At 42.6% G+C, this 22937-nt stretch overlaps 1 protein-coding gene and 1 long non-coding RNA gene across 7 annotated transcripts in view; one reads left to right on the top strand and one right to left on the bottom strand.

Moving 5' to 3' along the window:
* UBE2D3 (ubiquitin conjugating enzyme E2 D3) overlaps positions 1 to 22937 on the bottom strand; it is a 36638-nt gene that overhangs the window by 6374 nt on the left and 7327 nt on the right. The window contains exons 1-3 of one of the 6 annotated variants that reach the window (XM_055796314.1): positions 15993 to 16132; positions 1703 to 1766; positions 1586 to 1617 (exon numbers count right to left, since the gene is read on the bottom strand). In XM_055796314.1, the coding sequence (XP_055652289.1) occupies positions 1586 to 1617; positions 1703 to 1766; positions 15993 to 16016 (120 nt within the window). In that variant the 5' untranslated portion in view covers positions 16017 to 16132. Of the gene's footprint in view, positions 1 to 1585; positions 1618 to 1702; positions 1767 to 13607; positions 13629 to 15125; positions 15148 to 15712; positions 15733 to 15992; positions 16133 to 22937 lie in introns of those variants that run through there. The other 5 variants (XM_055796317.1, XM_055796316.1, XM_013299667.3 and 2 more) reach the window with 5 other exon arrangements.
* LOC114012325 (uncharacterized) lies at positions 16221 to 22435 on the top strand. Its single transcript, XR_008745860.1, has 3 exons — positions 16221 to 16362; positions 19403 to 19593; positions 19700 to 22435. It is a non-coding gene; the product is annotated as an uncharacterized LOC114012325 (long non-coding RNA).

The following is a 22937-nucleotide window of genomic DNA, read 5'->3' as shown; positions in this document are numbered from 1 at the left end:
GGTACACCCTCAATTATTTGTAAATTGAATTTTCATATTAATTGCAAGAACATTTCACCAGTGTAAGGAAACAACTACATCTCACTTCATTAAATACAAAAAATGAAATTCTGCAACACAAGAGACTTGAAGTTGAAGACATATAGGTTATACCCTATCCAATCTCTACTGAAAACCTAGCAATCAAGATACAACTTCTTGTATTTGGTCAATAGATCCTATGCGAGGCCCTGAGGAGCCAGAAAGCAACCCTTTTACTGCATATATTCTGGGGACACATCTTCAGAATTTCAGAAACTCCTCTTAGAACACGTTAAACCAATGCAAGCTCTCTTACAGCTATTTAAGAAAATCACAGCCTGTGGAAGGGCCAGGTGATTAGTTCTGCAAGCCTCATCTGTTATTAAAGGCACTAAGCAACACGACAGGAGCACTAGAACTACTAACACCACAATTCTGTCCAATCTTGAAACAGGAACGCAGACCTTTTGACACCACAAAAACCACGTAGGGAAAAAAGGAACTGTACTTTATTAAACCAGAAGGGGAAGCTAAAATAATAAACCGGATTTAAATTCAACCAATGTTTAACACCTTATGACCATGCAGACATCAGTCATGTAAAGTCCTACTCAGTATAGTATGGCAGAACATGCCTTGCCATTTAAGCATGAATATAGCTATTGAACAGTTTTATCTTTTTGAAGCACCTAGTTAAAATCAGCGATGACCAGGAACTTCAGAATTGAGAGCCATCTTCCCAGCCAGGTGAACCTCTAATAAGCACATATTCTGTAGCAACCTCCTAAACCCAGACTTGTAGCTAAATGTAAAGTCAGAGCAATTAAGCATCACTGATATTTAATTCCTACTCTGTAGCCTCACCAGAAGCATCACATCATGGCTGCAAGTCTACCGGCATCTAATATTTGTCTTCAAGTTACAGAAGGTTTTGTTTTCTGAATATAGATAACCAGCCCTGAGAACCCCAGATGTCAAATGTTTGCAGGTTACGTTTTCAGTAAAGGCAAGTACTTGCCTTCTTTACAAGAAAAAACTCACATTCAGGTTTCAGATGCTTACTGAACATTTAACATTGACTTTTCTCCTCCAGTCATAACTGGAACCTCACATTCCAGTGACTTTTCCCCCTTCTATTCCTAAAAGTACCCAAGATCTCAGTACATGACACCAGACCAAATAAAAAGTCCCTGTTCTGTTCTAAGATCCACACAAAAGCATCCCAACAAATTCCTGACACCGGGACCAGCTCCTAGCACAAAGTTCATGCCAGAGTCAAGCTTCAGAAAGTTAAATGCAAGCAAAATTTCTAGATGAAGTGATAATGCCTAACATTGCTCTAGAGATCATTTCAGCTGAAATACGTGTCCTCACAAAACATTCCCACAATAAAACCAGACTAATTTTTTCCCCCCTCCTTCATTTTCTGCTACTGTAAGGAGTACCTTTAGAACTGAAGCCTGGTAAGGGTAGTTTAAGAAAAAGTAAAACAAAAAGCCCCACAGTTTCTTCCTGAATAGGAACTACTAGTTTAATATTACATCACAAGAATTAGAATACTTACAGGTCCCATAATTGTGGCTTGCCAATGAAACACTACAAAAGAAAAACTCCGCATTATTATCTATGCATGATGTGCTTTGAGTTAGCCGAGCAAAACATAAAACTTAAGGTTACTTACTGTCATCTCCAACGGGACCTGCTGAACACTGTGCTGGAGGATCACGGGCTAAGTCACTGAGTTCCTTTAGGAAAAAAAAGGACAAACAAATACTCAGAGAAGGAACATTAATGGACTAACTAATTTTTCACTTCATATCCAGCAAAAACCCTTAACAGTTTTTTCATACACGAACACAGAAGAATGTGCAGGAACAACTATTAGAACCACTAGATCAGTAGCAAAAATGTCTTTATAGAGACAACAATCACCAAAACCAGCAATTAAGGTAAACAGCTACAATGACTATGCTTTTCCAAATATTACTACTGTAAGAAACACCTCTGCTGAAGGGACAGAAAGGAAGACAGGATGCAGAGCCCGAAGCGGGTAAAGTAACTACTTCTTGGTCAAGCTTTTCAAGGATTCACTCTTAGCTAGAGAAGGCTGAAGTGGGAAGAGAGAAAGCTATTGATGAGTCTTTATGAAACAGAAAGCGTTATGTATGTAACAGCTGGTGTCAAAACTCAGAACAGAAAGGAAAAAAATTCAGTTTCATTTTCCCCACTACCTCCAGCAGGTATTTATCTTGCATATATCAAAGTAGACAGGAAAATTAAAGAGGCTGACAAGTGTTGGGATCAGGCAAAATACCTGTATTTTTTACTTTAAACTTCACATTTAAGACAATTATTCATAATTTTAAAGGCATAACTGAGCTGAGGAAACAGTTCCCTCCCTTCCTCATTACAGAGGAAATGAAAACAAACTTCAGATGGAGGGTCCCTTGTGTTGTATCAAAATTGCTGTGATCAAAGAAGCTCAGCACTAATTTGTTTAAGAGCTTCACAAGTTGTTTGTAGAGTGTCTTTTAAAAATAAATGTATACATTCACAGTTTAAGAATGTAACAGATGCCTTTTCCCTGCTCTCTCTTGAATATAAAAATGGCTTCAGAACCTTCTATAAATCTTTACTTGTCAAGGCATCTAGAAGTCATGAAAAGCGGGAAACCTTCAGTCCCTCTCCCATATATTAAGTTGCACGCAAGCTATTTTGCTACAAGTCTATACAAGCAATTAAAACAAGAACTTTCCATTACTTTGTCAGACATTTAAGAAACACAGACACATCTATTACGCTGGAAACACATGCATATTTGGACAAGACAGCTAACTGTTTTGCCTGGGAAGATCCACAAATTCTGCACTTCATAAAAATTTAGTAAGTGTAACCCAACTCAAAATGAGGGGGGAAAAAAAAAATCTTATGTTCCCTGTAACTTAAACACCTTGTTCATTGCTAAGATGATAGCTCCTGCAAACACAGGGAGAATAACATCTCAACATGTGAGCATGCAGAAGTCCATACATTAAAAAAACCACCCAAAACACACCAAAAAAACCCCACCAAAACCCACTAAGCAAACTTAGTTCTGGATTTCCCCTTTCTACACATGCTAATTTTGATGAACTTTCCGATTAACCAGATTTCAGCTTTGTCCTGGAATCAGACCGATAAAACACAATTCTATCAGTTTTGATAAGCAATGGCACAATGAAATTAATATTACAGCTCATTTCACTGCTGCTATTATTTAGAAGCAACAGTTCTTTTCAGATCATCACAGTAAACTGATTTAGAATGCATTTCTCTACACTTATCAGGGGTTATTATCAGGGGTCCCTGTGATGGATTTATTTCTGCCATGATATATCACTGAACAGGTCCATATGTTGCTCAGCACCCTCCAAAAAGTTTGCTAAGTTAGATTGGTATTATCCAAGTAAAGGCAAACAAGAAATGTAGAAGATGAACCATCAACCATTTCCAAAATATAAGAGAAAAAAAAAATCTGGTCCCTTAAAATACATTGTAGCAATAAAACAAGCAGAAAGACAAAAATGTTACTAATTTAGTGTAGTTGTGTAGTTATTACCGGATTATTTGATTTAATCTGGGAAGATCAGATTCTATTTTTTTAAAAAAAACCCTATCACAGGGACCAAGAACTATGAAAAGGCTCTTCATGCAGTTTATGAAAATTATAAAAATGAGTAGCAAGACAAGGATGAGAAAAGATCAGCATAAAGTGGACTGTCAGAGGTATGTGCATTAGACTAGAGTACTCTTCAAAAGATAGCAGTATCTTCAGAGAAACCAGAAATCAGTACCCAAGATAAAAATAAGGTATTTTAATACAGCAGGAAAATTAGAGTATATCAATAATTCAACTAGGAAAAGTAAATATAAGTAGGATTACAAATATAAACAAATACTAAATTTAATAAGTTCCACTGAAATATTTATGCAAAACACACCCTTCCATAATATTAAGAATAATTTACAAGCTGAGACACACAAATTTAATATTCCAGTCTCCAGTTGTTCCAAAATACATGTCTGTGCAGAGTTGCCCCTTTTAACCACTTGAACTGTTCTAGAGAAAACAGGCAGTGATTTTCATAAGCTAAAGGACTAAGTTTTGTCTGGCCCAAAACACTTCAGTAAAAAACCCTAACTGTGCTAAACAAAGCAGTTCAAAATACTGATAAGGTTAGAAACGCATGAAAGACCACTTAGCATTGCAACCCCAGAACAAGTATTTCACCCACTATATTCAGAAAGAAAAGAAGCTGAGGTGGCACACATCCTTGTGCTTGCTTCTCTTAGGTGCTACAGTCAGAAGAGTGAAGTTTGCAGTGAAGTTGTTTGCTTCAGCAGAGTGTGAAGCGTCACAGAAAATGTCAAGCAAACATGAACCGCACTGGCTAGCTTTGCCTGCTTACAGTAACACCAGACCCATTTCACCTCCCTGTTAAGTGTGCAACATCGCACATCTACAGAAAAGGAGGGAGGCTTTCTGCCACACGGGAGCAGAAAGGTCCCTGTGGAATTTTAAGCACCTCCCTCTGAAAGCTACCACTGCTGAATCCAACAAACTGGAATAACTAGAAACTAAACAAGTAGAGGCACATGGGCTGTGATATTTGTTGCGCAGTTGAAGCATTTCATTCAAGGAATGGGAGCTTTTTTTTTTTTAAGGCTTCCCACTCAGCAGCAGAAACACAAACTGACCTTCTCAGCTTAGCAATCAAGAGCAAATAGTCTATAACTGGAAAATACTTAAGCTGAAAAATACCTCTGACATCAAACTAAGCTTCATCATTTCCATAAGCAAATTTAATTTTTTTTTAAAAGAAACTAGCTCATGATTGTTCCCCTGCTTTCACCCATTTCTCACAAAGACCACATTAAGTTTAATTTTACAAAGAAACATTTAACCAGTGTTTTGAATTTACCTAGTATTCTAGAATTAAAAAATGTTCAAGCACTGTTCTGTAAATTTTCTATGTATAATGGCTGTATGCTTCTAATATTCCTTCTGCTGCAATACTTGTACCTCCAACTTTGCTTCTTTTTGTTTACATTCAGTTTCAGTAGCGCTCACCTTGGTCAAGAGGTATTAAGCTACATCCCGAACTCTTAAAAATCCCATAAATCAAACCCACATTTTCCTGGAGTCAGCTGCTACAGTTTTTCACTTTACAGGTGGCTTAAGAAAAAAATATAAAATCCCATGAAGCAAATTCCAAAGACTTTACATAGCAACAATAGCCCAAATTTGGTTCAGAGTGATGCGTTATGTGCCCATCGGAAAGGATTAGTCTTGAATTACAACCATGACTAGTAGTCTCTGGCACTGCCAGAGGTTTCTGGTATAGCTCCAGCATATCACCCTTTCTGTGTCCCAGTTTCCAAATATAAAGCTGTGATAGTTCCTACCTCTCCACAAGGATGATTAGTCACTTAGCATTTTACAGATTTAAAGGCCATTTAAGTGCCAATGCTACTGTTAGAGGACAACGGTAACGTAGCATATTCAATACATGCACAATTCTGCAACAGAGGTTGGGAACAGAGAGATAACTCGAACCACAGCAACAGCAGCCATCCCTGCAGACAGACAGACCTGCTTTAACACAAACTCAGACCACAGTCTTCTGCCAGTTTCCCATTCTGTAGCAAGAAGCAGTTACACTAAACAGCCCCATTCTCAACCTTCTCTCTTCTCTTTCTCTATCCACCAAAAAGCTAACAAAAAAATAAACTAATATTTTCAAGAAATAAATGCTTATAAAAAGCTAACTAATCTGCTTGCTTTGCACAAATATAATCATAACACAGAAAATAGGGCTTATGCTTCAAATGATAATCCAAAACACTGACACATGAGTGTGAACGCAGGACTACGATCCTACCATAAACCACTTCTTTTGGGGGGCAGGTGGGGAACAGAAAAGCTGCTGAAAAACCCTTGAACTGTTCCTCTCTACCAGCTATTTCAAAGATTATAGCTCTCTACCAGCTATTTCAAAGATTATAGAAGTCATACTAAAGGATGAAGAAAATTTAAAGAATGACAAAGGACACCTCATCCAAATACGCATGAGCAAGACTGTAAAGGAAAATATTAAAAGGGAACTAGCTGCTTTTCTCACAGAAGTTTTCAGGTCTGAGCAAATTTTTTAAGTAGTACCATCCTGATGCCTACCAAGCTGCCTTTCTGCAAGGTACCAAGTAAAGCAGTATCTGCGGCAGCTCCTTTTGTTTCTCATTTGTCAGAATTCATACTCCCTGTGGCACTACTGCTACATTTTTCTAGTTTAAGCTGGAAATAGCCAGGGCTTATTTTTAATGATAGTAGCAGCTGACAAATACAGAGTGGCAGAAGATCAGTCCCATCAGAGTGACAGAACATCACCCATTTTCCTCCGCAAGCATAAACTCAGTTAGATTAATACTGGTTTGTAATGATTTAATATTGGTTTGTAACACATGATTTATTAAAATCATATATTGCAGCTTTCTGGTTTGTAATCAAGAAAGCATAATGGAAAAAGTAGGGTTAATTTCCTTTAAGTTTCCAGACAATAACTCATCCTACCTTGAAGGGCATGAAAGGTGATATGCAGTTAAATCAGAAGTTTAAATTTAAAAAACCCCAACATTTAAGCAAAAAAATAAAACCCCCAATATCTATTAATTTGAGTGCTTGTCTAATGTTGTCAGTGTCAAACAGGGCATTTCAAACTCCAAGCATCCAAAAATCCATCACTGCATTAGTCTTGCTTATTAGCTCACAGCTGAAAACAGCTTTAAAAAAGAAGGAAGGATTGGAAGCAGCTATAAAGGGAGGAGAAGAACATTTAAGCTTGTTTGAAGATTAAGAAGTGTCAACCAACAAAGAACTACTGCCTCATCCCACACACCTGCATCTGCAACCTTTTTGCAGCACAAAAATTAATTACCCCTGAAAGCAGAAAATAATAGTTTGAAAAAACACCAAATGTGGATTTCTAAGCTGAATAAGAAAGCAATGGCACAATACACATCACAAGACAAGTGTAACCAGCAGAAAATTATCAGTTTCAAAGAAGCTGGCCCTTTGGCTAACAATAAATGGATCGAAACCCAAGTATAAAGACAGTGCATGATACAGAAAGATGTACGTTCCTGTCATTACAAGAAAAAAACAGAAACAAAACTTAGCACAAATATGCAGAGAAAACACATGAAAAGCAGTCACAGAAAACAGCAAAGGCCGAAGAGTAAAAATAGAACAGTTTTTAAGAGACCCAAAACATGACCAGGAATGTACCAGTTGTGACTGTCCCCATCTTAATTATTCTGCTGCTTCTATCTTTCATGGTTCTTCTTTATCAAGCCTTTACTACTAGATTTTTCAGGCTACACACTGCATATTGTCTGTACAATCTATAACAGCAATATCATAATGGTGTATTAAAAGAAAAACAGAAACATTCATTTTTTTTAAGCCTTACACTCAAGGAAGGAAATGCCAGACTGCTGTGCAACTGTAATTGAGTCACTTTGTGTGCCTGGACTATGATACAAACTACTCGGATGACTACACACTCTCTTTTCAAAGAGCCTACCTTTCAGTACACAAGCCCTCCGTGAATGAGACTATTGTCTACAGCTCTTTTCATCTATTCTGAGATCTGGAAGGTGTACAATGGTAGGTAACAGCTTTTGGCAAATTTCAGAGTGGATCTCTACTGTATTCCAACCTTTTGCAGAGTTCAACTCTGCAGCTGGACAGATCCGACTGGAAAAGGAGCTGTTATCAACCTTCCTTTCCTGGTCACTCAGAAAAGGCTTTTGGAACAAACTTTGAAAGAAGGTGGCAAGTACACACCCACAGTCATGCTCTGAACTGAAAGGTGTGGCTCATTTCCCCCAAAGTCATCAAAATCCACAGCAGCTGTCTTACTCAAGATGAAGAAAATCTGACTGCTTTACACACATCAGTTCTGTGGTACTACAACGATTACCATTCCCTGAAAATAACAGAGCTATTAAAACACCCATGTGCAGTCTAGAATGAGGGCTGTGCACACTGACTACCTACCCATTCAATGATAACTGGGTATTTTAATTCTGGCATTCCCAAGCTTTTGAATATTGGACCCTGGAACTTCGCATACTTTCCACTTGGAGTTTTTTTCATGCAAGAACCACTGAACTTCAGTTCTGTAAACCAGGACTACAATGCAGCCCCCAAAGAAGGTAACTTGTATTAAGAAGCCATAAGAGAAGCAGCAAGACACACCTAGCTAAATGAAACTGAGTGACTGGGAAACAGTGATGTACTTGGAAAGAAGTCTGAATTCCAAGTAAGGCACTCTGGCCTGATGGCTACCACTCAGGAATGAGATTTTGGCATTGTGATAGACAATTTCACACAAATGCTGGTTTAACACTCATTAGATCATAGGGTTTGGCAGCGTTACAGGAGAGCCTTCCAACACGCTGCCCTGCAGCTCGTCAAGGGTGCAGCAGAACCCCAGTCACCTGCATCCATGCATCAACATGCACTGCCCTGGACTCCATGCAACAGGGCCCTCCTAGACGTTACGGAGCCTACAGAAACAGCTTTGGGGATGGATGGCACACGGGGCAAGTTTTTGTAGAAATTACAAGCAGCATTTATTGGGCACTTAACCTTGCCAAGTCTGCCCTTTCTGAATAAAGGTACAAGAATTCTCCATGTTCTCAAGGAAATGTATGGAAATGAGGATCGCATAACAATGTTATCAAATTAATATTCTAACAAGTAACACCACACCTGTAATCAGTGCGGTGAATTCATTGTTTAGATGTAGTCTGATCTATTACTCTTAAATTTACTACTTTAATAAACTCTGAAAATCAGCTCTGCTTTTAAAAAACTGTCTTGACTTTTACCTGTCCATGTTTTGTATGGATCCAAAGATACATGTGGAAGCTACTGCAATATATCATAGGGGTATATCCCATGAATGCAGCTATGCAGGGATGATTACACTAGCTTACCTACAGCTCTGCAATTACCCTAACGTTATTATGCTATCACATGTAACTACCCTTCATAATAGTTCTGTTTTGAACAGCTAGTGGTAGAGATGCAAAACTAAGGGCCTGTCTGCAGGATGAGCTCCACCTCAGCTATCTAGAGAAAACCAATGTCCACAAGGGTCTTGAAAAAAAAAAAATACAATGAAGTAAAAAGTGTTTAAAATCGTATTTGTGAACAGACCCTGAATTAGGGGAACAGAAGGGGGCCATTGCTCATCTGGTAAACTGTGATTCAGAAGATTCTCCTGAATTACTCAAGACAAGAAGAAATTAAAACTAAGGCTAAAAAGAAAAACAAAAAGTTTGGTTACCTGATTTGGAGAATTATCCAGCATTATTACTCAAATAAGCCAGCAAAGGTTGGGAAACACTGCCTTAGAGCAGGACACTCACCTATACTAGAAACTTAAAAGGAGCTCTTGGAAGAGCTCTCAGAAGCAATGAGCACCTGGCCAACCTAACTCCAGGTTACAAAGAAAGCTTGCTATAAAGTTAGTGAGCACTTAACACAATCCTCATGCCCTTCCATCAGGAAGGCCTAAAGCACTTTAGCATCTGCACTCAGTTCGGCTTGCAACTCTGGTGTCCAGATGCTTGTGGGAAGGATTAAACATTTGTCTCTTTTTACTGGGCCCTAACATTTGCAAAGCAGTCTACAATCCTTCCATCTTGCTTTCTTAAAATGAGAATTAAAAAAAAAACTATCACAATTACACTGGAAAAAAACTGCAGAAGATCCTGAAGATGTCTAGCATATCATGTATCTCAAAGGGATGAGATTCAGAACAAAGGCTTCCTTTACACAAAATTTTAATACTAAGCCTACTGTTGGTAAGAAGGCTTTGAATAATGTTTGAATAACTTTAAAAATCCCCTCTCTTTAGCTTTCAGTCCTGAATCCTGCAATGCTCAATTAGGCCCATTCTTCACCATTAAACCTTGTCTACATCCAAGTGTTCTACAAAGAGTTGCCAACAGCATAAACACCAATTTAAACTTGTGACTAATTTTTTTTTTCAACACAACATACTACATTTAATGTATCAGATCAGTGCCCCATAAAAAGCCCACCGAAGGGAAAGTTTTTTAAAAAAGCTCCTATACTTTCAATTTAGTGTCTGAGGCATTAATGTTAGATTCAAGAAGTTTACAAAACTCTTCAGCATGCGCAACTCAACACAGTGTAAGACCCTCTTCTGATAAAGCCAACTGGACAAAAAGCAACTGCATATAAAAATGCACTACTGTCTGCAATCGTATGTACATTCTCCTTGCTGATTTAATTTCTTACCCCAATTCTTTTTTCCCCTGCATATTATACCAGCAGGTTAATATATCACATCAGTCACAGGAGAAAATGCATGCCTGTAATTCAGCCTTTTCAATGTAAGCTACAGCATCTTAGCCTAAACTACCAACAAAAGTCAGCTTATACTGAGGTATCAGACCTAATGCTGACGCCCAGACCACATGTTCCCATCTGCCAGCTCTGATGCACAGGGGAGGGACCTCTACAAGAACACAGGGCAGACAGTTACAAAGTGGCAAAACCTTAATATTTGCAACAGAAAGATTTATCTGAGCTAGAGTATGAATGCCCTAATCTGAACCACGCAAAAAATCTGCCCTTTTCCGCTCCTCCTTACCAGCTGTCACTTGGCATCTCAGACAAGGTTAAGAACCTCCATCCCCTCTCTCTCCTCCCAACACAGTTCAACCAAGTGGACACAGAAAATGTCCGCGGGTGGAGGATGATGCCAGGCTAGAGGTTGCCTCCACAAGGAACAGAGATGCCTTTGGCAAGAGGCAGTTTACTGCTTTGTATTCAACAGCTGCTACTTACAGCTGTTTACATCCTTCCCCCACCCTTTACCCATTAATGTATGAGTGCAACGAAAGGCCTTAATGCTTCAGAGCTGGTTACAGACTGGGGAGGTGGTTGAAGGGAGCTCTTTCTGCTGTGGAGTCCTACATCGGCTCTTCTGTAGAAGAAATTTACGCAGTGAATAATAGCAAAAGCACTGGCTTATTTTAACAAAACAGATCTTTAAAAGCTGGAATGATTGTGAAGAATATCTTTGCTGGACAACGTTTATACCCTGTACATTATCCCACCCAAATCCTTCACATACTGGAGAACTCTGTTTTTAAGGTATGCAAGAAGTACCCATCTAATGGAATACTGATCTCTGAAGTTCTGTAAATTGCTTAAGTGAAATTACAATCCCCTTCTTCCCCCATTCCAATGCACATATTTGAAAACCTATGCTGACTGGGAACTTGTTTCACAAGCACAGTGCCCAATTAACAGGAGAAATCTCTAAGTTACTGCAGTCCAAACTTTCTAGTTAAGTAAGCATCAGTTTTTCTCTCTCATAAAAAATGATCTGTTCTTAAAACTCTTCCAAGACCTTAGTAAATGCTGGACTTGAATATGGGTATCAAGCCTACCCAATTATTTCCACTGTAATGACATTAATTTCATAGTATAAGTGTCACACTTGACTACTCAGATAAGCTAAATCTTAAACAGATTTTAGGTGATGACAACTTTCATCTGACACTTAAAAATTTTATTCTGACTTGTACAAAAACACTGAAGTTCTTCCATACTCCTGCCTCCTGAACTCCATTACTGAAATCTCATGATTTAAAACAAACCACTGCCTTCTGGCTCAACACGACCCTTCTAACCACCAAGTGCCATAGCTGCACTGCATTATCTACTTGAGGCAGGACTCTGTATACTCCTGGATGCTCCAAATAGTTAAGGTGAATTAACTCAAGTAAAAAAAGACAATTCAATACATACAGAAAGCACTCACAAAGGTTTAAAGCATTTTAACTAAGCTTAGATCAACTGCATCTCATTAGCTAGTTAAGATTAACTTTCTGAGCCCCTAAACAGACAAATCCAGACTTACTTCTAGACATTCATTCAAAGCATAAGATCAGTCACATAACTTCAAGTTATTTAACTATTTTGAGTAAGACCAGCAAACGAAATCCAAGACTGCCTGCAAAAATAAAGTATTGTAGCTTTCATTCTGAGAACACAATTTGATTCCAAACAGCTTTTTCTAGTTAGTATGGAATTTAAAAAAATATCTTAAGTTCAAACAAAGAGAGTAGTAGTTTAAAACAAAATAAGCAGACTTTGTAACTCTGAATCACTCCTACAAATGTTTACCTTTGGTTAAACTAATGCAGATTTCTACGCTGCCTTCGTTGCTCCATACTACATCCAATCTCTGAAAAATATTGTGTACCTCCAGAGTTAGTAGCATTTCTTACTGTGAGCATCTGGGGGGGGGGGGGGGGTGTAAAGTTCCAATTAATTATACATCTAAGATTAGCAGTGGAGGCTATAGCCTTAAGCAAAATACTTATTTAGTCTCCACTCCACCACTGTCAATGAAGCCTTCTACCTGTACTTAAGCAGCCATAAATGATTTTGCCACCTTCAGCCTTCAGGATGTCAACTCCACTTCAGATTTTTCTAATAAAATACACCAACATAATGATGCTGGCTTGTGCTACGCTTAACCAAATGGACATAAAACACAGCAGGGACAAGTTTTCTGAAGGATTTCAGAGGTGAGACATTTCATGCATACATCTCCTGTATTAATTCTATTTTCAGCCTGTTCAAGATCATTACTTACACCTTTTATACTACCTCGCTTTAATGGATGTGTACAGCAGTGATAAAATGGATGTATATCAACAATGCAACATTCCCAAGCTTTCTCAATTTTACTCATTCCCAATTCCCTACTCCTGCATAAGTGCTTCCTTACTACCAGATCACCATCATTCGAAGTGGAAGCACCAACAGGCTGCAGCAATTACAAGATGTGCATTTAGCAGGAACCACTCAACACTTCAGACCAAGACAATGTGCCACCAGCATCTATCAAGCATTTAGATACAAGCTTATGAATCAACATGAATTTGTGGAAAAAAACCCAAAACCCACAACTGGTGGGTAAATTTCATCCTCAGGAAAGGAAACAGTTAAAATTAAGATGCAGGTTCACACTTCTCCATGGCAAAAGCACTCACTTCTTATAATAAAACTGCAACTCTTTTCAAAGCAAGCCTCATCAAGAAAAGCAGAGTTTTGCCAACTGAATGCAAGCTACCTTCAGAACAGATGGCACAGGTGCGACGATGAGCTCCAGCACAACACAATCTTGCTGGGGACTGACTATGTACCTGACAAGTACTTCAGTTTGGACAGTGCTTTACAAAGGGCATTCCAGAAGCACATCCCAACACATAACCCATGAATACCCATGTGCTTTCATTTCCAAGCCAAAAGCAGAATATGCCAGTTCTGTGTTAAGTAGGAGTTGAATTCTGAATGTGTAACATACCTCAGATTAAATTTACAGACACTAATACAGTCTGAAAGTCTGATTCACCCGATGTAATAAAGAATTTTATTTTGCTCGATATATCAAGTCAATAAAGCCAAAGACAGCCAAACAGACTGAAAATACCTTCACTGGTGCATCTGGGATGTCATCTGCTGCAGGAGACGATGAATTCTAGTTCTGACAGGTAATACCACAAGAAAGACTAAATCAGCTACGTGTGATTACAACGTTCTGAGGTCCTGGTCTCTCTTTAGACTCTTCTGATCTAGTGCCAACGAGTTTCAAGGTCTGATTTGTGACCTTACAATTGGAAGACAGGGGATCTCAGCTCACTGGTGACAGAGTGCCGTTCTCTGGCTTTACCAGCCGGCAAGATTAAAATCTAAATACACAACCACCCTGTTACAAAATTGGCCATGCTATATTTGGATTTCAGCCTCAATCCCATCCCAGTAAACATTTGTATTGGAAACCATGCCTGTAAAGAAAGCTACTTGCAAGCAGTGGTTTCATTCTAGCAAACCATCTTTTTCCAGCTTGGCAAATACGAAATCAAAACTGTAAACCCTATGTGAATCTGGAAGCATATCTTGTAGCATAGTGTGATTAAAGTGATTTAAAAAAGCACCTTCAAAAAAAACCCCAAACCAAAAAGAACCCTAACCCAACCGTCTCACCAGTCCTAAACTCTAGCACAGGGCAAAGGAAGAAGCTTGCTACTACACAGTGCCACAAAATGTCAATACAGGACAAGAGACTGCACAGAACAGGCCCAAACCTTGAAGTCAGAGGTGACTTACTGATTCAAGAGCCATGGTGAATGGTTTTTAAGGTTTTGACCACTAGATTACTATGTAAGTGGAGGCTTGTCTTGTTTGTGTATTGACAATATATTCCTACCTGCAGCGCCTGAATGTGTTTCATAAGCATGAGCTGATGACAAAGCATTCCAGGGAGTATCCTAGCTGTGTTTCAACTCAAGTGATATCATCCACCACAAGAACAAGTTCTGATGGCAGATTCAAAAGGAATTGTTTTCAAATTCTTGTGAGAGCACAGCCATACTCTGAAGACGACTCATTTAGCTACCACTAATCCAGAATAGGTTTTAAATTTTCAGGGATAACAGAACTATCATTTCACTCAAATTATAAATAAGCTCATTCTGACTAAAATATGCCCGCAAGCACTGCCAGAGATGTGAAATTACAGCAGGCAAACTTTATACACCCTCTGTAAAAGGTGTTTTGTGCACCGAAGTTCAGTCCCCCGATTCCAGGACGCGCTGACTTTCTGCCATCTTGGCAGGCTCCGAGATGACCAAGAAACTCCTCTCAGCTCTCGAAATACGTAACCGCTCCACGTCGCTCGCGTAGGAGCACAGATCAGCAGCGACTTCCCGGTAACGCCACTGCGCTCCCATGGCGTTTGCAATTACATCCCAGCAGTTCCCAAACCCAAACTGCTATCGCCGAGGAATCCTAAAGCTGCCCAAGCACGACCTCCCGTCGGGAGCCTCAGTCTTCCCCGGGAGAGGTTTAAGCCCCCCCGCCCCCCCCCAAAAAAAACCCACACTCCAAAAAACCACAAAAAATCCCCCCCCCCCCCCCCCCCCCCCCAAACCGGCCACACTTTCATCACCTCGGCATTTTTTCCGAGTTAGCCTTGAAGTTACTCCACCCGGCTCCGATTGTGCAACGGGGCGGCGGCGGCGCGGTGCGCGCTCCCGCCGGCGCGGGGGGCGAGGCGAGGCGGCCAGCGCTCCCCGGGCGGGCCCGGCCGGCCCCGGGCTGCCGGGGAGCGAATGCGGGGAGCCGATGGCACCGCGGCGGCTGCTCCGGAGCCGACGGGAGCGCGGACGCGCGGGTGTGTGTGTCATGTTATTGCAGAAAGCGAGAGATCCCGGAAAGTACCCGAACTAGGCGAACCCGCCGCCATCTTACAATGCGGGAAAGAAGTTGCACGCCAGAGGGGAGAGACCGGCCCGAGAGGCCGGCCGCCTGCCCCGGGCTGGGCCGCCATCGGGCCGAAAGCCCCTCCGGCACACACCTACCGGCACCATCCGGGCCGACCGGCGGCGGAGGGGCAGTGGCGGCGACGCCACCGCCGCGCCGGGGTGGCTCCGGGTTGCGCTGACATTTGAGCGTCCCCAGGAGCTGCCGCTCCCCGCCCCAACCAAGCCTTCCCTCCCACCCACCCCCCCCACCCCCCCGGCAGCCCTGGCCGACCTCCGAGGCCCCGGGCCTAGGCCCGGAGAGACCGGCCTCGCCGCCCCAGCCGAGCCGCGGCCTCGCCGGAAGGAACCGGCCGCTGCCCGGCCTCGCTCCGCCGGCCTCGCGCCTCCCCTCCCCTCCCCCCAGCCGAGCCCGGCTGGAGCGCCGCCGGAGCCGTGCCCTCTCCTCCCAGGGCGGGGGGGGGGGGGGGGAAACCAGAACTAAAAATAAAAAAGGGCCGAAGTGGGGAGGGGGGGCAGCGGGGGGCAGGCGGAGGAGGAGCCGCGGCGCTCACCTTGTTGATGCGTTTCAGCGCCATTGTGTGCGAGTGCCGCCGCCGCCGGGCCCGTCTGTGCGCCGCGGTGACTCCGCGCTCCGCTCGCGCCGAGGGGGGGCCGGGAGGGAGGGAGCAAGCGAGGAGGAGGAGGAGGAGGAGGAGGGGGAGGAAGGCGGAGAGGGGGGAGGGGGCAGCTGCGCTTCTCCTTCCTCCGGAAACAGCCGAGGGGGGCGCCCGACCGGAGCGCGGCGGACGCCCGGAGTCCCGCCTGCCTGCGGGCAGCGAGGCTGTGCGCCGGGGAGGCCGCCGAGGGAGCGCTCCACCCGCCGCGCCGCTCCGCCGCCTCCCGTCACCGCCGGGAGGAGGAAGGGCGTGTGTGGGGTAGGGGGTATGCGAGAGGCGCCGTCCGCCCGGGAGAGAGGGCGAGAGAGCCCAGCACTGCCGCCGCCGCCGCCCGCCAGGCCCAGACGCCGCGGGAGGGCGGGAGGCGGAGCCGGAGGGGAGGGGCGGGGCGAGACGCGGCGCCGCCGCTAGCGGCCCCCCGGGGGGGGGCGAGGGGGAAGGGGCGGGGCAAGCGCACGCGCTGCCGCCGTGTCCTGTGTCCCGGCCCCGCCAGAGGCGGAGGACGGTTTCGCGGAGGGTGGGCGTCGGTGACGGCGGCGGCGCGAGGGAAGGAAGGTTCTGGGGCCGCCCGCAGTGCCGCTGTACTGCTCCCTGCCGCCGCCCGAGCAGGGCGGCCCGGAGGCTCCGCTGGGGCCTAGCGGCGCGCGCTGCTGACAAGCCCCCACCCCACCGCCGCCCTCCCGCGAAATGGCGGCAGCGGCCGGATCTACATTTGTACGCTGACGCGACGGCGCGGTATCCCTCCGCGCGTTAATACACACGCACCCGCCCCGGTCAGCTGTCTGTCAGCCCCGACCATGCCACCGGGACGGGAGGGCGGCATGACACCTCCCCCCCCCCCCCCCCCCCCCTTCCCCCCCGCCGGGCCGCGCAGGGGGCCGGGCATCGCCTGCCCCCGCGCTCGGCGTCGGGGCCCCTTCCCGCCCCTCGCGCCCCCGGTTCCCTTGCCCGTGCCTGCGCGGCGGGCAGCGTTCGGGCAGCGGCGCGGCAGCGAGCGACGTGCCGGTGTTCTTCCGCCTCGGAATAATGCCAGCCGCTGACACCCCGTGCCGCAGTGGGGCGCGGAGCGCGGGGAGGGCCTCGGCGGGAGCCCTGCAGCGAAGGGGTTCGCCCCTGTCGAAGTAGCCGCGGTGCTGCAGGTACAGCTAACGGCCCGCGCCTGCCCGGGAGAGGAGCGGCACCGACGGGGGGCGCAGGCCCGGTGTGAGAGTGACAGGCCTGGAAACGGTTTTAGGGGCACATACCAGTGAACCGCTCCGCGTTTGTCAGTATAGGGGAAAAACCACCACCAAAGCGAAGGTACGGTAACACGGCCTGTCAGCACAAGGGCCGGGTTCATTAAGTAATTACTTAGTTTGCCGTGATACCTTCGGTGACACTTCCAGCTCCCTGGGGGCTTTTGATTTTGTGCAGCACAGGTCAACAAATAGTTCTGGGCTGGGCTCCTTTTCTTCATAGTAATAAATTCTGTACATTTATGCATAGTTGTGTACGTGGGGAAAGACCTCTATTCTGCTGCTGTGAAATAACAAGGACTGCTAGATTGGCCTTCTGTTGTAATGAGGATAGATGTATTAATAAACATGGCATTTGCTGTCCAGGGAGTATGGATGTGTAATTAGCTAAATCCATTGCACTGAACTGAGTTTGCATTCATTATAGCGCCTTTACTGCACTACTGTTAGTTTTCCTGCTATCTAGGATACTAATTATTATTTGTCTGGAGAAGGCAGCGTATTCAGAAGACCTGATTGTGTAACAACTTGTTCAGTATGAATCTTGAGAACAGCCAACAGTGAATTAGGAGAGCAATGCGCTTTTTTTCTTGCAATGCACTATTATTTTTTTGTTGTTGTTGCTAAATAGTACTACAGGACTGTCACAGTTTTTTAGTGTTCCTGTCATGTGCAGGCTAGAGAGAAAACAATGCCTTGTACTTGTAAAGCCCAGTTATCTTTCTGTGACCACCAAAACCATTCCCAGAAACTTCCTTGTGTAGTCTTCCTTTTCTGCTTATTTTAATTATACTGAACAGCATATTCAAGAGGTGTAGTCCCAAACTATTTCATTCATGTTTTTATCATCTTAAGAATATTGCTGAAAAACACTGTGCTGTTCCTTGTCTGCTCTGGATTACAGATGCTATTGAACTGCTCCGAACTGCCAGCATGTCTTTCACAGACATCCTCCTCTGTCAATTGCTTACAAACTTCTTGAACTTTGTCATTACGGTTTGTCATCTCAGGAGATTTAGGCACTTAACAGTATTCCAGTTCTAAATTTTAAATTATTATTTGAGATTAATATCCTCTAATGTGATTCTATTTTGATCTGGCTTGCGATTCGCATTTTACTACCTTATGAAAGGAATGAAGAACAGCACAAACATACAGTTGTTAGCATGTAATTTTCCCTGCTAATTTAAGACAACAGGAATTGTTAATCTGGTAAATCAAGTTTTGTTTGTGTGCCTTTCAATGGTCACGTGTTAAAATCAATATATCTATTAGCATTTGACCCCAAATAGAATTTGAAACGTATTGGATAGCGCTTGTTTCTAGCCATTGCTCAGAAACAGGTTTGCATATTTTGTTTTAGTATACCTGTTTAGACAAACACTTTATTACACTCACTGTTTTGGTTTTTTTTTTTTTTTAAACCCAAATCTGTCTATTTAAATACCTTTAAATACACTTGAGAAAAAGAGTAACAAATAATGACTTGTGTTGGAATGAAAACCAAGATGCACAGGCACAGTTCCGTGGTCATTTCTGCAAGTCACAACACACAGTCCTGTTTGGAGAACATTATGCTTCTCACCCTCAATTGTGAGACAAAAATCATGTATTTTCCTCTCAGCATTTAGAAATAGAGTTTTTACTTCAGTAGGTATTCTCAGGCAAGTAAGGCCTTGTAACCTTAATATATCAATGTGACATACACAGAGTTTCTCACATTTACCATATGCAGCAGGTGTGCTCTATCGCTACTCGCACTGACACCTCAGAGTAATATAAAATGCAAGAAGCACAGATGCTAGTTACTGAATATGGGTGTTGCAACTTATTGTGGAACTACCCAGTCTATTTGGGTTTGCTTCATTGTAATTTCATTTTTGAAGTGGCTGAAGAGAGGTATTACCATGTCTAATCCTCACACAGTAGTGGAGTTTGGTTAGATCTTCAGAGGTTTATTATGCAAAATAGCTCAGTAGATGTGGCACGGTAACAAACAGTTTGCACAAAAATACTGAGAACAGACCAGCTCACTTAACTCCATCTTTCAATGTTGTTTGCTTTTTCCAGTACGGCATTACAGAACCCTGTGCAGCCAAGTGGTCAGTGATGTCCAAAGGCTGAATTTGCCAGTCCATTTCAGCTGCTTTGTGGTGGTTGGGGAGCAAGCATGAATGGAGATTGCCTTGATATATTGTTAGAGCACTTCCCCTCAGCATAGAGGGGACTTAAGGGCAAAGCAGCCCAGCCTTCGTTTAAAGGTTAGTGTGGTTTGCTTGCACATCAGTGTCAGGTTTTCACTTCCGCTTGCCTGAGATGAGCCATTTTAAAATTTTGAGCATGCTATTCTACCTGTCTTTAAAACAGGTGGAGCGACCAAGCACCCTGGACACCAAGCAGCATTCCATACAGTATGTTTCATGTATCTGAGAGGAAGGAGGGGAAACATGACACAAAATATTTCCAAAAAGATCTTCGTTCTTACAAAATAAAAAAATTACTTCAGCAAAAGCAAGACATCCTTCTTATTAGTCCATCCAGTAGGTCATTATTAGCTCCTGTTTGGAGGAGACAAAACACAACAGCTTCTGCTGCTGGAAGACAAAGCGCTAAGATGAACAACAACAGCTGCTTCTCCCTGTTTGCATGTATTACCAGGTCTCAATTTTCTCTTCAGCATCCTGTCCAGCTTGTTTTTCCTTTAATTATCATAAACCAAGCTTGTAGTCAAATCTCTCTTTTAATCTGAGCAAAACTCACCTTATTGGGAACCCTTTTGATTCAGTGGAGACCACAAGGAATAAGATCACAGAAGAAAGCTGATATAATAAGATTTTCCATTAGCTTTTTTTAACACAACAAACAAAAAGGCTGAATTTGCCAATCCAGGTGCCATTATGTGACAATGGAAGAAAAACAGGTTTGGGGATGTCATTGGGTTCCACCTGATCCGCGTTTTAAATACCAAAGACCAGCAGCCCTTCCTGTGTAGCTGGGGGCTTCCCCCTTTCAAGAAGGATTGCAAGGTCATAGTTACAGCCTTTGTACTGTGTGCTCATTTCCCTGGCTGTTACATCTGGGACCATTATGTCTCCTTCTGTTAGGAAGAAGAGGTAGCAAAACCCTTCAGCAGCTGGAGTCCAGCCCAAGGTCAACGCGTTAAGCACCAGATAGCTTTCTAAGGAATAGGAGACAAAAGGTAACTTTTTGTCTTAATATTCCAACGTGGCAATTTTTCATCTCCCATTGTTTCTTCGACAGCTTCTCTGCCATTCTCACTGAAACAATTTCCAAGCTATTCCACATTTATTTTGTATAGTAGTGCTTTTTGTCTCACTGCTAGGTCATCGGGCAAAACACTGAGTCCCTGCATTAAGCCATTTTAAGTTGTTGCAGGTCTAGTCAGGGAGTTGTAAGATCTAATGTTTAAGTCCACGTATGAGTCCCAGTGAAAAGCTAGAATGCTTTTTTGAATAACGGCATGCTAAGGTTTCATGACTTGCAAAGGTCTTGTGGGATTCACAGAATATAAAATACTGCAGTAACTCACACTGAGATCAACAGACCAAAGTTCCCCACAAAATTTTCCAGTCTTCAGGATTTTGTTTAGCGCTTCATTGTTTAGCACTTTTTCAGTTAATGAATATTTTTCTTTTCTCTTGAAATCCTTACAGAAAATAAGAGCTATTTTAAAAGAAGAAAGTTTTAACAACATAAAATTCATTATTTTTTATTGCAGACCTCAACAACAAAAATCTCTGAAAATTGCTACAGACTATGTATTAGTATTCATAGAGAGTATTCATTTTTTCCCAGCAAAACTACCATTTGATCTACAGGAGATACTCCTTTCAAGTCAGCAGCAGTTTGTGTCAACAAGAATGTTCATTTTCAGTACTGATTCAGCCCTATGGATGTTGAAGCATAAAAGTCAGATGAGCACATGCACGGCATAATTACGATGCCAATTTTGAAAAACGAAGTTTTTTTGTCATGCAGTTAATAACTACCTTTGTTTTCTTCTTTCATATTAATTCTTTACATTCCTGAATAAACATAGATAATGTAAATATACATGGCAAAATAGCATCTTAAAATAGGGGTGTGAAGGGCCAAGCAATTAGTCATAGTTGCTAAAAAAAGGTAACACAGGCAGAATTCAGCAGATTAAACCCCCTCTCTGGAGCAAATCAGACTTTTATCAATTTCAGTAGGGCAGGGAACATCAGTTGGAGATTTCTTCAAAAAGGTGTTTAGTGGTGACCTACTTTACCCCATCCCTTTGGAAGTAGTTGCTTTTCCTTGTTATACCTGTTTTTTGACCCCTCAGGCTGTCTTCAGCCTGCACGCTAAGTCTGTAGGAGTTAACACTGTGACCAAAAATGACCAAGCTCGTACAGCAGTTTTCAGCAATACTTAATTTGGTCTGTTGTGTTTACTACAGGAGACATCAAAGGACTGTCTGAAGCTCTTTCAAGATATGTCTATTTTTATTACTTTGACATAATTGATTACTAGTCCGATTTGGACCATCCTAATTCGATTGCTCCTCCAGTGCTTGTTCCGGGATGCAAATGTACTAAGTAAACCACAGCCTTTGAGGTGTGTTTAACAGATGATTTGACCAGTGTACCTAATACACTATAAAAGTTGCTAATCTAGATAAAATGTTATGGATTAAAATTAATTATTCAAACAGGCTAGCTAACATATTTCACAGCATCCCTAGTCAGACTTCTCAACATGCTGCATTGATTGATTTGAAGTGTATGCTTCCATTCTCCTGGCTTGCTACATGCTGAGTATCATTTTCATTGTTTGATTAGAGTTACAGGAAATTAGTTAGCCTGAGCTAATCCGGACACTGATATCGTACTTTATACTGACGTATAACCGCCTCTTATCTTAGGTTTCCCCACAGAGACCAGCTGGTGTTTCTGCAAGATCTGGAGCAGGGACCCTCTCTGAGTTAGGAGCCATAGTACCACTGACTTCCTAAATGACCTGCAGCAAACTAACTTTCTTGGCCATTCCCCCTTCTTCTGAGGCAGTCCTGCTGGTGAATCATTCATATATTTGTAGCTAAATAAATATTACACTTCAGCAGAGGTAGCAGGTTGACTTTCTGTCACTCTTCATTTAGAGGCTGTTCTTCCTTGTAGAACGTTCTCTCCATTTCCCCCCATTCTGTTTTATACAAAATAATGCTGTTTCCTGCGGAAATTATTACGTAGTCTTGTAGATTGCAGTGTTTTAACTGTTTGAGGCGGTACTGACCTAAGTTAAAATAATGACTTAAGTAAATAAGGAAGTCCACAGAAATACTTCAGGGATTTTTTTGTTTGTTTTGTTTGTCTTTGAACTGACAGGAGTATATGCTGTGAATTTAGACAGTGGATTTAACTAGCCAACTACCATATGGTACTAGGAGTTATTCCACTTTTCTTTTTGTCCTCAGTCTCACCTCTAAAGATGTGGCTGATCTTTTCAGTTTTTGGTATGTCCCAATTGACCATAAGATGTCTAAGAGCTTGTTTAGACCTCAAATATACAGGTAATTACAGCCAAACATATCTCTTAGAAGGAAGGAATATTATTCTTGTTG

This window comes from Falco peregrinus, chromosome 2 (genome assembly GCF_023634155.1).
Source record: "Falco peregrinus isolate bFalPer1 chromosome 2, bFalPer1.pri, whole genome shotgun sequence".
NCBI classification, from domain to species: Eukaryota; Metazoa; Chordata; class Aves; order Falconiformes; family Falconidae; genus Falco; species Falco peregrinus.
Note: the sequence above shows the minus strand (reverse complement) of the source record. Positions and strands in the feature narration are given on the sequence as shown.